The sequence below is a fragment of the Ochotona princeps genome, chromosome 6 (genome assembly GCF_030435755.1).
Source record: "Ochotona princeps isolate mOchPri1 chromosome 6, mOchPri1.hap1, whole genome shotgun sequence".
NCBI lineage: Eukaryota > Metazoa > Chordata > Mammalia > Lagomorpha > Ochotonidae > Ochotona > Ochotona princeps.
Window position 1 is genome coordinate 78,653,155 of NC_080837.1, and position 14,188 is coordinate 78,667,342.

The 14,188-nt window shown below is 56.3% G+C and overlaps 1 protein-coding gene across 2 annotated transcripts in view; it reads left to right on the forward strand.

Annotated features, from left to right (window-relative positions):
• The window catches only part of OTUD7A (OTU deubiquitinase 7A), a 287,564-nt gene extending 276,360 nt beyond the window's left edge, over positions 1-11,204 (forward strand). For both annotated transcript variants that reach the window (XM_058666537.1, XM_058666538.1), the window contains 4 exons: positions 528-677; positions 7,614-7,728; positions 7,854-7,938; positions 9,684-11,204. In XM_058666537.1, coding sequence (XP_058522520.1) covers positions 528-677; positions 7,614-7,728; positions 7,854-7,938; positions 9,684-11,204 — 1,871 coding nt within the window. The remainder of the gene's footprint in view (positions 1-527; positions 678-7,613; positions 7,729-7,853; positions 7,939-9,683) is intronic.
• Positions 11,205-14,188: the final 2,984 nt, after the last annotated feature.

Here is a 14,188-nt window from a genome sequence, read left to right on the forward strand (position 1 = left end):
CGTGGAGGCTGGGTCCCCAGAAAACCAGTGAGCATTACCTGGTGTGGATTAGATCCAGCCAACTCTGCTCGGTTCTCCTTCACCTTCCTGGGTGCGGCAGGGCTCGCTCTTGACCTACATGCCAGAAGCAAGTGGCCGTGGGAGAGCTGGGACTGCGTCTCCCTTGGTGGGCTCACGGTTCAACAGTGCCCCCTTCCAGCAGCCAGGTATCCCTGCTCCAGGCTGGGGTCAAGCCGGAGCTGCCAGGGAGAGCCAGGCGCTGGGCAGGGCTGACCCTTTCTCTGAAGCTGGATGTGCTTCGGCCCTTGGGGCCTGGCCCAGGGCAGGCGTGCTTCTCCTTGGGTCCTCCAGCCTGCAGCTCCCAGGGCTGCTCTCAGGAGCTCCCGGGGCTAGCCACATGACATGCAGGAGAGGCTGGGTAACCTTGACTCCCAAGGGTGGCTCCTCGAGCTGGGCACAGCTTCCTTCCCCCTGCAATCACCAGAGGGTCCCACTTCTCATGACTTCCCCCTCCTTTGTGTTGGCAGCATTCGCGCCCATCCCCTTTGGGGGGATTTACCTGCCCTTGGAGGTGCCCCCCAACAGATGCCATTGCTCACCTCTGGTTCTAGCCTACGATCAAGCTCACTTCTCTGCCCTCGTGTCCATGGAGCAGAGAGACCAGCAGCGAGAACAAGGTAGGCAACAGGGTACTTTCTGCTTAAAACCACTAAGGGCGTGTGTAAATGTGTGCATCTGGAAAGATCCATGTTAAAGACCCAGGGAGTGAACAATGCCACCAGCTTCGAAGAGCCATGGCTGCATTGTGTGTGCATACAGTTTATATAGATCTCATTACGCTGCTATGTAAATTTGAAGACAAAACAAAGAAAACAGGCTTTGTAGAACAGGAGCTGGCCTCCTGTAAACCATCACTGATATTTGCAGGCGAGTTTTGCTGGACCCCCAGCCTCAGGTTCCTTTCCTGGGCTTCTGCACTCCTGTGGAGAGCTGAGGGTTAGCCACCAAGACTGCCATGCCACACCCCAAGGGGGCACTATCCAGTGCTCTATAGGAAGGTGCCTGCTGCTGTCCTCCCTCCACAGGGTCAGCCCTCCTGGGACAGCCGGACCACGGGCAAGAGGCCCGGTGCCTCTGACCGCCACTGTTAGCTACAGGGGCAGCAGCAGCATCACTGTGTGGCCTCTGGGATCCTCGCACCTACAGCCCTCAAGGACAGTCGTAAGCCCAAAATCCCAAGTCAAACAGCTCAGTGGGGGCCGTGGACCAGAAGCCACAGTCCCACTGAGGTTTCTAGAGAGGGCTCACCAGCATCCCTAGAAGCCCAAGAAAGACTGTCAGACAACAGGAGGCCCAGGCCAGGCCTGCTGGAGTGGCCTGCCCAGCCTGGTGAGACTCCTGTCCAGCCCCAGGCAGGGCTACCACACAACTGCCACGGACTTTGCCCCCTGCAAAGGATGCCTTGTAGAAGGCACACCAAGATAGCAACACACAGAAGTCATGAGTCCCTGGTGCCAGCGTTGTGGGATAGCATGTTAAGCTGCTAGCTACAAATCCAACACCCCATGTGAGTCCCACGAATGTTCCCTGTGCTGTATACCCACATGGGAGACCCAGATGAAACTCCTCACCTGGCCTTCATGTGGCTGAGCCCGAGCTGTTGCAGCCATTAGAAGAGTGAACCAGTAGATGGAAGATCTCTTTCTCTCTCTTCTCTCTTTATCTCACTCGTTATCTCTAACTCTGCCTTTCAAGTGAAAAAAAAAAAAAAAAAAAGGAACGAGGAAAGGAAGGGAAGGGAAAGAAAGAAATCATAGGTCCCAGAGAAGACAGGCGTCTTCCGCTTGGATTGGAGAACATTCTAGGGAGTCAAGATGAGACGTCCATGTTTGCTAGGCTGGGAGCTAGCCGCCTTCTGCCCTTATTCCCAGCATCCTTTGGGCTGAGCTGTCGCATCTCATCCGTGCACATTGAGGCTGCTGTACAGCAGTGCAGGGCATTCTAGAAAATTCTCACCCACCTGCCTTCCTCTGGGTTGACACACCTCTTGGGAGAACCCTCTGCTTCTGGGGGCTGCAAACACCACTGCTCACCACCTTCCAGTTCAGGAGTGTGTGTGGAGGTCAAGACTGGGGGAGCTCACAGGACTGGTCAGCTGTGGCCCAGGCTTCCCCAAGCATTTTAAAACATTCCAGATAAACCATGTGCTTCCTCTCTTAGCAGCTTCTCCAGGGTGGGGTACTAGGCTTTGACTGGCACCAGGCCTTCAGTCTTATTGGAGGCAGCCTGTGGTGCCCACTGCCCTTGCCCCAGTGGACCTCTCTGCAGCCATGTCTTCAGATGGCCCCCAGGGGGCACTGTTTCCAACTCAGATCTGAGTATTGTGAGCCAACGTGTGTGTTGTTAAACAGCAGCTAGAGGTGCCCTTGCAGTTCATTGAATCAGAGAACCTTTGGAAGAACTCTGGAGATGTTCAAGCTCCACAGGCCATCTCTGCTTCCTGTTATGACACAGCATAAACAGTCCCCAACTTAAAACAGTCCTACAAAAGATGCTGCCATTTTATGATGGCACCAAAGCAATGCACACACAGTGGGATTGTACTTGGAATCCTCAGTTCAGAGCTTGTCCTGACACCACTCTGTGGCATGCCCAGCTGTAGGGACAGCTGTCTCAGCAGCACTGACAGGAACTCAACCCAGCACTCCAACATGGGACAATGAGCATTTCAGGCAGCAGCTCACCTCACTCCACCACAGCACCGCCCCCCATGCTATTAACTTATAATTGCATTCAGTCATGGTCTGAGAACAAACTTTTATGACTTCTATTCTTCTAAACTTGTAAGATTAGTAAGCAGTATGTTCTAGCCTGGTGAATAGTCCATGTGAGCTTGAAAAAAAAAATTGAGTTCTGCCCTAGCTGAGTTGTCTTAAGTGTCATCTGGTGTAAGTTCTCTGATAGCACAGCACAGACCTTCTATATCAAACTGCTGTTGTCTTTCTTAAGATTTATTTTATTTTTACAGAGAGAAGGAAAGACAGAGAGAGTTCTTGCACCCACTAGTTCATTCCCTAAATGGCTGCAACAGCCAGAGCTAAGCCTATCTAGAGTCAGGAGCCAGGAACTTCTTCTGGGTGTAAGGCTGCTTTGCCAATCCATAAGGAAGGAGCTGGATGGGAAGTGGAGCAGCTGGAACACAGACTAGTGCCCGTATAGAAGCCAGTGGAGCAGGCCAGGGGTTAGTCTACTGCACCACCATGCTGAGCCCAGACTGATGCTTCCATATCATCTCATTCCCTCTACCTTGTTCTTTCAGCTACAAAGGAGCAAGTGGTGGTGTCTCCAACTATAGTACATTGGTCTGTGGATGTGATGGTTCTGTGAGCTGTTCTAGGCATCTGCTGGGGTCTGGGCTGTCCCCGGGGTTTGGAGGGGTTGGCAGTGGCTCCCTGTGTCCTTGGAAGCACTGTGGTCAGGAGCAGGCACACAGTGTTCTGTCCTCTGTCCTCTTAGAGAACCCAGCCATCATCACCACAAACCGCCCCTCCTGTGTTTGGTTACAGCCCTTAGTCTGCGGTCTACTTTGCCCGTTAATAGCATAGATATTCCTTATTTTTTTCTTTATCGGTGACTATCTTTTTACCTTTCTGTGTCTTTATAATGGGGTCCTAGTAGACAATGTGTACTTTCTACAAACTGACAATTGCACCTTTTACTTGCGATGTTTCACTGTCATTTAATATTATCACTTAATATCATCAGTGGTGAGGTTGGATTAGATAACCCATGATTTTATTTTTACTTCTTTTTATTATTATCATTTTATGATACAGTTCCACAGGCCCTGGGATTTCTCTTATCCCCTCCCCAATTACTCCCCCCTCACTGAGTTTCCCTATATCATTACTATAGTATAGTTCTTCTTACACAGTCATATATCCATCATTGTGGGCATGGACAATGGCAGAGAGTCCAGTAGAAAATCCGTGACTTTTTTTAAAAGGACTTATTTTTATTTGAAAGGCAAATCAAATTTACCGAGAGAAGGAGAGGCAGAGAGAAAGATCTTCCAGCTGCCGGTTCACTCCCCAAGTGGCCGGAGCTAGGCCAATCAGAGGCAGGGGCTTCTTCCAGGTCTCCCAGTGTTCCCCACCATCCTTTGCTGCTTTCCCAGACCACAAGCATGGAAATGGATGGGAAGTGGAGCAGCTGGGACATGAACGGGCACCCACATGGAATCCCGGCTCTTGCAAGGTGAGAATTAGCCGACTGAGACATTGCACCGGGCCTAATCCATGATCTACTCATTCCTCTCTATCTGTTCCACTTGTTCATTCTTCCTTCTGTTTCTCTTCCATTATCTTATCTTTTTGTCTTAATTGAGCTTTTTAATGGTTTTAACTCCATTATTGACTTAAGATTTAGTCTTCATTATAATTGTTAGCAGATTCCCAGCAAACATCTTTAGTGACAAAATTCTGTATTCAAGTAATTTCTACTTCATTTGTTATATAGTAATATGACAAGTGTATTCCTAATCCTTCCCTCCCACCATTTCTGCACTGTTATCAACTACATCTGATATAAACATACGAGACATGAAAAACACATAGCATAAAAGACCTATAGCATATAAACATGTAAGACATATAACATACATCTAACACATGCAACATTAACATACAAGCATATAACTTGTTCCTGCTCTCTTCACCTTAGATTTCTGACAGCAGTTTTTTAAAAAGAAAAAAAATACTATTTTCAAATTTATTCCACTTCCATCACTCTGAACTGAGTAGATGCAAGCCTCTGTATCTTCTTCCTGAAGCATCTCCCTGGACTTTTGCCGCGGCGCCTGTGGGTGAATGTGCTTGAGATGGTGAAGACAAACTTTATTTCCCCTTCTGTCTCTGTGATAGCTCAGCTGTGGACAGAACTCCACACTGGCGGATTTCCTTCCTCTCAGCACTTGGAAAGTATTACTCCATTATCTTCTGGCCTGCCGTGTCATCAGGAAAGCCAGCCACCGTTCCTATCTTTGTTGCTATGGAAGGCGCGCGGTTTTTATGGCTGCCTCCATGATCTCCTCTCTGGGCTTCCAGCGTTGTGAGCATCTAGGCATAGGATTTATACACCGTTATTGTTTGGTGTTCTCTTAACTTCTTGGATCTGTTGGTGATCCTTATTGAATTTCAATGAGTTTTCCCATCACCTTTTCCTAACACATTCCCTCTGTCCCCTTCTCTTCTCCTTCGGGGATGACAGGACTTAATACTGCCCTGTGGCTGTGGGGTGCCGTGTTTCTCACCTCCTGCCCCACCCTGTTTCTGTCCCCACCAGGGTAGTTTCTGCTGGCCAGTCTGCATCCACAGCCACATCAAGCCAGCTGACCTGGCCACTCACAGTCGCTCTGACTCGTGTCACTGTTTCCCTGTGATGCCTTCCCGATGTCCTCTCCCTGCTGAGGCCGGCCACCACATCCCCCATGGCATCCCTCTGCCATCAGTCAGTAGTGTGTGAGGTCCCCGTCCGACAGCGTCCTTGCCTGTGTCATGTCTGAGCCGTACTCCGCGACAGCTTGCCCCCTTGTCAGTGTGTCCAGCCCTCCGTAAGCAGCGCCGTTTGGTTTGGATTTGGGGAAACCGGTGGCCTTAAGAAAGGAAATTGTAGTTGATGCCCCCCACACCCCTGTCCCCGCAGAGAAAGGACAGAAGAGTCTGTGGAGGACGCGTCCTCAGAATTCTCGCCAGCGCCTGAGCTGAGGCTTGCTCCAGCAGAGAGGCGCCTGTGTCACACACCAGCTTCCCTGCCTCTCACCCCTCAGGGTCCGCGCTGCTTCACCAGCCCACATTCTGCTCTCTCCAGCTTAACAGTTTTAGCTGAACTCCTCTGGGAGTGCATCTTTCCTTGACTCCGGACTCAGATGGTCACCTCATGACTTCAGTCCTGTAGCTAGAGATGGGTTGTACGTTTGCAGTTTTTCCTAACTTGCTTTTCACATTCCAAACAGAAACAGAGGCCCCCATTCTTTCTTTGTTAAAAAACAAGTACGCAGAATAAGTTCAGGTTAGTCTGTGAGGAACTCTCTGTGTTTCCAGGCAAAAACGCAGAAGAAAGCCCTGTCAAAGAAACAAAAAGTGAAAAATCCTTTCCAGGCCTATTTCGCAAAGCACTTGCTGTTACGGACATCTGCCACCAGAGGGCAGCCCGCCGCGTGGCCATCCCTCTGCGGAAAGGGAAGTGTCCCTCCGAGGGGCTGACACCCGTGCGGGGCCTCCCCGGGCTGTCCCAGCCCTCTGCGGAGAAGACGCCTGGGGCTGGGAGGCGCACAGGCACCACCAGGAAGGAGACAGCAGGTGCGGGAGGAAGATGTGGGCGATCTGGATGCGCGTCCACGTGGTCATCGGAAACAAGCCAGCGTTGCAGTGGCTTCATCACCGAAGCTTGGGCCCCACGTGGGTGACCTAGAACAGGTGTTCCGATGGGCAGGCAGCTCTTCTCCCAGGGAGTGTCCGGGTCTTCCAGAGGGCATGTTAGGGAGAGGAAGTGAAACTGCTAAAATCTTACCCTAACATGCCTGCGACCCTACTCCACGTGCTGGTGGGGGGAAGGGGCCGGACAGATGTGTTCCCATAGCAACTCGGGGAGGGTGGGAGGTGTGGACGGTCCACCCCTCAGGGTCCCATTACCCCACAGTAGCTACATCTGGCAGATTGTTCCAAGTTTGACGGGATTTGAGAACCTTGGTGGCAGTATTTGGAGTGAAGGGGAATCTCCTTTTCCCGCATGTCCATCTGCGTGGAGGCACCTGGACCTCCGAGGGGACAGTATCAGCCGGGCAGAGCTCCGTCAGGGCTCTGTGTGCAGGTGGCCTCGCTGTTGGTGTGGGCTGGTGCCATATGCCCCTAGCCTGGGTTCAGCCCACAGCCCAGCCTGCCTTGGGCCCTCCAGTGCCTGCTAACCGGTGTGGTAAGCAGCTGGGCTGCTGCCAGGCTCTTAGGCACCTGTGTCCCACCTGGCAACACCAAGGCAGTGCCTGCCATTGTTGTTGGCCCTCCTCCCTAAGCACCGCCACACCCAGAGAGGCCTAGCCATCATTCCCGCCTGCCTGCCCACCATTTACCCCCTACTCCCCCGGGGATCACCTTCCCTGACCTACTCACCTGCCCACCTGCCCCCACCATGAGCTCCCTCTGGGCCAGGGCCTGGCTGCTCCAGTAGAGCCAGGCAGGACTTCCAGCCATGCTCCGTGAAGCCACAGAGCAGCAGAGGGCAGCAGAGGCCCTAAGTGGCACACCCACTGGCTACCCGATTCTGGAAGGACAGGGAAGGCCCAGCCCTCTGGCCCCTTGGAAGTTGCCCTAGCAGTGCATCTGCGGCCCTGGGTCCTCCCTCAGTGCCCATAGGGACAACAGTAGCAGATTCCCACATTATTGCTTAGTGGTCTTGAACCAGCCTGGGCACACACAGACCCTGAGGCCAGGGGCCGCAGGCCTCCATGTTTACCCACAGCTGGAGGAGGGGGAAGGGTAGCCCTCCTGTGGTGTGGTGGCCTGGGACTCCCTAGGGGCTGAGGGCCCTGCCTAGAACGTGCCTTCTCTCTGTTCCAGCCGTGATCCCCCTGACAGACTGTGAGCACAAACTGCTCCCCCTGCACTTTGCCGTGGACCCGGGCAAGGACTGGGAGTGGGGCAAAGACGACAGCGACAACGCGCGACTGGCCCAGTAAGGCCGGACCCTGCCCACCCTGCCTCCTTCCCCTCCCGGGGTCCCTGCTGCGCCTGCTGCCCTGGGGACGGGCGGGTGGCCAGGCCTGTGCTTCACTGAGGTTCGTCCTCCCCTCTTGTCAGCCTCATCCTGTCGCTGGAAGCCAAGCTGAACCTCCTGCACAGCTACATGAATGTGACGTGGATCCGGATCCCCTCAGAGACGCGGGTGAGCCCTGCCACCCTTCCCCGCCACCTCCTCGGAGGCACCTGCAGCCCAGGGAGCCCGGGGAGTCCCACCCTCCCTGCTCAAAGCACCTTCACTTGGCACCTGGTGTGTGAGCAGGCATGGCCGCATGGGGGGGATTTTTGTCCCCTACTTTTCCCCACAGAAGGAGAGGTGTAAACACACCCACTCAAAACAAACTGCAGGCAAGTCACAACACAGAGCTATCTCTGCTGGGATCGGAACACGCTGTGCCGCCCTGCCACAGAGCAGAATTAATTACCAGCTGTGTGTGGGTCCCTGGAAAAGCCAGGGAGCCCAGTGCACCCCCTCCCTGGGGCAGCGCGCTGGTGGGTAGAGCTGGCAGGGGTGGAGAGCTGCGGGGGAGCACCGTGCTGCCCCTGCTTGCAGAGCCTTGGCAACTGGCCTCAAGAAGCCGGCAGATGATTTTGTAATCTCAGTAGTCAACCCCCAGGGCAAGGGCTTCACAGAAGCCGCCTGCAGATAACTGGTCCTGCCCGGGCCTCAGTTTACTTAGGCATCAAGTGAGGCCTGGGAAGGAATGTTCTACAGGTGCCCCCCGGGGAATGCAGAGCAGCATCTGGCACATTCATACAGGAGTTCTGGGGGCGCTCACAGCACACCCACACTTCTGCTCTCACCTGCTCTGGATCCTTTGGGCTCCCAGCAAGCTACCTCTGATGCCCCGCTTTTAACAGATGGCACAAGTGAGTCAGCTGCTCAGGGACTCAGGTGCAGGGCTCAGCCTGGAGGTGGGCAAGAGCCAAGCCTTGGGAGGCAGCGAGCCACCTCCCCAGCTCTTCCACAGCCCAGGAGAGCCAGTTCCAAGGACACTGCCTCCGGCTGCACCCAGTGGCCAACAAGATGGGTCCTGCCCTGTGACGCTCGTGCGGATCCTCTGTGCCCTCCTGGGAAGGTGTCCCCTCAGAGCAGCAGCAGGTCTACCAGACCTCCAGCAGCGCCCTAACCCCAATCTGGCCCATGTTCCCACCATCCTTACCCTTCCTGTGGCTGGCTGAGCAGGGTCAGCACCTCTCATCCAAGGTGTCTGCGGAGGTGCCCTCCTCCCCCACCACCCGGTGTCACACATGCCCACAGGAGGCCAAGCCTGGGAACGGTCACATCCTTTCTACATAGCCCTACTTCACACTCCTTCTCTGTTGTCACTCCACACAACCACTCAGAAAGAAGTCCTGCCAATGATGGGCCATCGCGGCATCCCAGGGGGGTCTGTCCCAGGAGCCCGAGTAGGGCTCTGAGGGCCAGATGTCTATATCCTGCCTGGAGGGAGTGTGACAGTGTTTGTAGGAGAGACCTTGTATGCAGGTAAGCCACCTTCCTCTCCCGAAGACCTGTGCCGTTACACCGGAGGCCATCCGGGGGGACTCAGTGTGGTCCAGCAGGCAGCTGCAGGGGGCTGGGGTACATGGCAGTTCTCTGTGAAACTTGCCAGGGCTGTGGGGCTATGTGCACCCCAGCCACGGGCCCAGACTGCACACACAGATGGGGAAGACCCTACAGAGCCTTCCCAGACACCTGCAGGCACGTGTTTTCATTAGCACAGCTGATCAGGACCAGTTCTACCCTAGGCTCCCGTCATGTTCTGAGTCAACCCGGGCAGCAGTGGGTACTGGAACGGCGAGGCTTGGGGAGGGCGCTGGGCTCAGCTGGTGGTGGTGGCCTCAACTCCTAAATGGCCTCTCCCCCTGTCCCATCTGCCCTCGCAGGCGCCCCTGGCGCAGCCCGAGTCCCCGACGGCCTCAGCAGGGGAAGACGTGCAGTCCCTGGCCGACTCGCTGGACTCCGACCGGGACTCGGTGTGCAGCAACTCTAACAGCAATAACGGCAAGAACGGCAAAGACAAGGAGAAGGAGAAGCAGCGCAAGGAGAAGGACAAGACGCGGGCGGACTCCGTGGCCAACAAGCTGGGCAGCTTCAGCAAGACGCTGGGCATCAAACTGAAGAAGAACATGGGCGGCCTGGGCGGCCTGGTGCACGGCAAGATGGGCCGCGCCAACTCGGCCAACGGCAAGCATGGCGACGCCCCTGAGCGGGGCAAGGAGAAGAAGGCCAAGTCACGCAAGGGCAGCAAGGAGGAGTCGGGAGCCTCGGCCAGCACGTCGCCATCCGAGAAGACCACGCCGTCGCCCACGGACAAGGCGGCAGGCACCTCGCCTGCCGAGAAGGGCAGCGGGCCTCGCGGCGACGCCTGGAAGTACAGCACGGACGTCAAGTTGAGCCTGAACATCCTGCGCGCCGCCATGCAGGGCGAACGCAAGTTCATCTTCGCCGGCCTGCTGCTCACCAGCCACCGGCACCAGTTCCACGAGGAGATGATCGGCTACTACCTGACCAGCGCGCAGGAGCGCTTCAGCGCCGAGCAGGAGCAGCGGCGCCGCGACGCAGCCGCCTCTGCCGCCGCCGCCACCGCCGCTGCCACCGCCACCACGGCCGCCTCGTCCTCCTCCACCGCCGCCACCTCCTCCAACTCCAACTCCACGGCCAAGCGGCCACCGCGCAGGCCGGACACCGACAGCGTGCCAGGCCCCGAACGCGCCTCACCGGGGCCACCGGCCAGGCAGCCCACGCAGCTGGTGCTCAGGCTCAAGGAACGCCCGAGCCCCGGGCCCGGGACGGGCTCCAGGGCGGCCAGGGCGGCGGCGGGGGGCGGCTCGGCCTCCCCGGGCCCCGGCGGCGTGGGCAGCGCGCGGCGCGCGGGCGCCAGCGGCGGAGCCGCCCCGGGCCGCAGCCCGCCGGCGCCGGGGCGCCAGAGCGTCATCCACGTGCAGGCGGCGGGCGCCCGGGACGAGGCGTGCGCGCCGGCCGTGGGCCCGCTGCGGCCGTGCGCCACGTACCCGCAGCAGAACCGCTCGCTGTCGTCGCAGAGCTACAGCCCGGCGCGCGCCGCCGCGCTGCGCACCGTCAACACGGTCGAGTCGCTGGCGCGCGCCGGGCCCGGAACCCTGCCAGCCGCCGCGGGTGCGGGCGCGGGCGCGGCCGAGCACAAGTCGCAGACCTACAGCAACGGCTTCGGCGCGGCGCGCGACGGCCTCGAGTTCGCCGACGCCGACGCGCCGGCCTCGCGCTCGAACGGTGAGTGCGGCCGCGGCGGGCCCGGGCCGGCGCAGCGGCGCTGCCTGCGCGAGAACTGCGCCTTCTACGGGCGCGCCGAGACCGAGCACTACTGCTCCTACTGCTACCGCGAGGAGCTGCGGCGGCGGCGCGAGGCGCGCGCTGCGCGGCCCTGAGCCCCGCGCCTGCCCCGCCGCGTCCATCCTGTCGGTGTCTTTTTTTACACGCCCTGGTCCCCCGGCCGGCCGGCGCCGCGTCTTGTCAGTGCTGTGTACGTGTTTGGTCCAACGTTCCTAATGGTGCCTGAACCTACACTGACGCCACTCAGGTAGTAGACGGATAGGAAACAAGTCATACTGTGGGAGAGTGGGTGTGCTAGCCTAGCCTTTGCCTCGTACCGTGGAAACTCAATAGCCATTGCCAGAGTATTTTTGTTCCTCAATAACAGAAATAAAGAAATTCGCAGCCCTTTGTTTTTAGAAGGGAGTGTTTTACATGCTTTTTTTTTTTTTTTTTTTTTTTTTTTTGGTGTTTTTCCCCCTAACCCGACGGCTGACCTCTTCCAGCTAGCGGTCACTCGTGTGCGGTTGGTAGCACCCCAAGGTTTTAGAGCAAACACGCGGCCTGAGGGTGCAGGACCCCACATCCACGCCCACCCATTCCTCCTGCCCCCTGGCCCTCCGAGAGGGAGCCGCCACCTCACACCACTGACGCTCCCCAGGGGCCTCCGCCACCCTGGGCCAAGCCTTCCTCCCCTTCCTCACCCTGGGCCACACTGCCATGCCAGCCGCAAGCGGTCTGGAGCGGACACCGGACAACCTACCTCGCGGTGCCTTGCGGTGCGCGGGGAGGGTGGTTAGCGCTCACAGTTCCCAGGGCGGCTTAAGGCGCAGGAGCTTTCCAAAGACAGCGCAGGTCCAAGCAGCCGGGGGTGTAGCGGTAGACCCACATCTGAGCAAATGGGTGAGCTGCCTGCTCTCTCGGAAGACCCCTCCTCAGTGGAGAGACCCTGGATGGCCCCCGGGAGCTGGTCACAGTGCCCGCAAAAAGAGGAGCCTGGCATTGACCTTGGGTCCCTGGGGGAAGTCCCTACTAGGCTGCTTGGAAGCCCGGCCTACCCCCTTTTACCAAAGGCAAAGGACCGGGAAGGATCCCCCCCCACCACCACCCACCTGCCTCCGTCTGGGTTCAGCTAGGCTCAGGGGCTCCCGGGCATGGGAGCCCTGCCTTAGTCACACGTGGAGGGAACAGCAGCTCCAGTCCCTCAACAGCCTCTTTTTTTGGTGCCTCCTACATTTCTTGAGGAAATAATAATAAAACAAAAATAATGTGTCCTTAGCTACCCTGTCCTGAGCAGCAATATATGCAGCCTCTTGCTTTCAACATTACCTCTGGAGACCACGGGTCTTGGCCAAGGACACAGAGGCCCTCACCCTGCCTCCCCAAGGGCGAGGCTTGTTTCCAAGACAGAAGTGTAAGGGGACTAAAACAAAGTCCTCACTCACACGAGGAATGCTTAAGCACCTGTGAGAGCCTTAGCCCAGCCTCTGATGACCCCCACGCAGGGCATAAGGCGCCTGGCGGGGCTCTGCTTGTGCGGGAGAAGGTATGGAACCCCCATGACACACAGAGCCACAATGCAGAGAGAGAGAACAATGGCGAGGGAACTTTTTGTTTTTAACTGGTTTGAGGCTTATAAAATAACCCTCCCATCCTTCTTTCTGTTTTTCATTTCTACAGCATGTGGGGCTTTTTGTCATTTCGGTTTTGCCTAGGAGGTCCCTCTGAGCAGCATAGACCCAATAGACTGAAGCAGCTTCTGCGGTTTGACTTTCTGTGCTGAACAACACTGTCAGGGTGACATACGTGTTGCTGGGGTCTCTGTTACGAAACCAGCCATGATGAGACACTCCCCCTGGAGGCGCTGTGGCCGCTGTGTGGGCAGATTGCTCCTGTGACAGTGTGTGTCACCTCCAGCGCAGACCCCTTGGTTTCAGCTTTGCGCTGCGCAGCCAGAAGCCAGCCTCACACACAAGCAGTCAGGGAAACATAATGCAAGTTTGTGGGGCGGTTGCTCTTGTTTCTTTTTCTTTTTTAACATTGAAAGAGCCAACAAAAAATTCCCAAAACTGTCTAAGAAAGTGTTTTTCCCGTGCTTTCTGCCACATTTATAAAAAGAAGAAAAAAAGGTGAAGGCGAGGAATCATGAGGAAACAGAATAAAAAGGATCTAGTGTCACACAGGAGAGCCTTCCAAATACAGTGTAATGCCTATGTATGAGTATTATTTAAAAAACAAAACAAAAAAAGCTTTGTTCTGTCACTTGCATCTCCACCTGCTGACAGGTGCACATTACCATGAACAAGAGCCTGAGATTAAACCACTGGCCACCCCCCAAGCTCCAGCTGCCGTGTCAGGGGCCACAGCCTTTCAGCATGGTCACCAGGCAGGCTGGCCAAGCCAGGGCACCCGGCAGCTGCCACTGCCTGCTCCTGGCTGAAATGCCACGTCTCTGCCCCTGTTGCTTCCGAATAGCCATCTCTCTTCATGAGGGCGGTGCACCTGCCCTTGCTCTCAACAGTGTTGAGATTGCCAGTGTGAGAGCATCAGCTCTGGTTAGAGACCTCATGACTTACCACGGGGCGGCCAGGCTCCAGGGGATCCTGCCCCTCTTGCCCAGCTCCCCTTTCTGGGAAAGTGACAGCAGGTTTCCAGAAGGATCCAGGTATTTCCAAACCCCCTTCAGAGGTTGTTTCCAAAGTTTGCTTCATAATTCCTGCACATCTGCTGCGTAAATGCTATTAAAAAATATATCAGATATTGTTAAGGGAAGGTGTTTTTCAGTATATTCTGTAGATGTTTGTGCTACCTTACATTGAAGTTTTACATGCCCAGTTTCAACTGTATGAAGAAATTATTTTTCTGTTAATTTCAAAATTACACAGAGCAGTCTCCTACAGCCTTCTCAACCGGGGGCTGTTCTGGGGCAGGGCGATGAGGTGGGCCGGGGCCCCACTGCGGGCTCTGGGGTGACAGTGCTGCCTGTGAGGTGGGCCGGGGCCCCACTGCGGGCTCTGGGGTGACAGTGCTGCCTGAGGTGGGCTCTGGGGTGACAGTGCTGCCTGTGGTTTGTGCGGACACTCCCTGAAAAGTGGGGCTG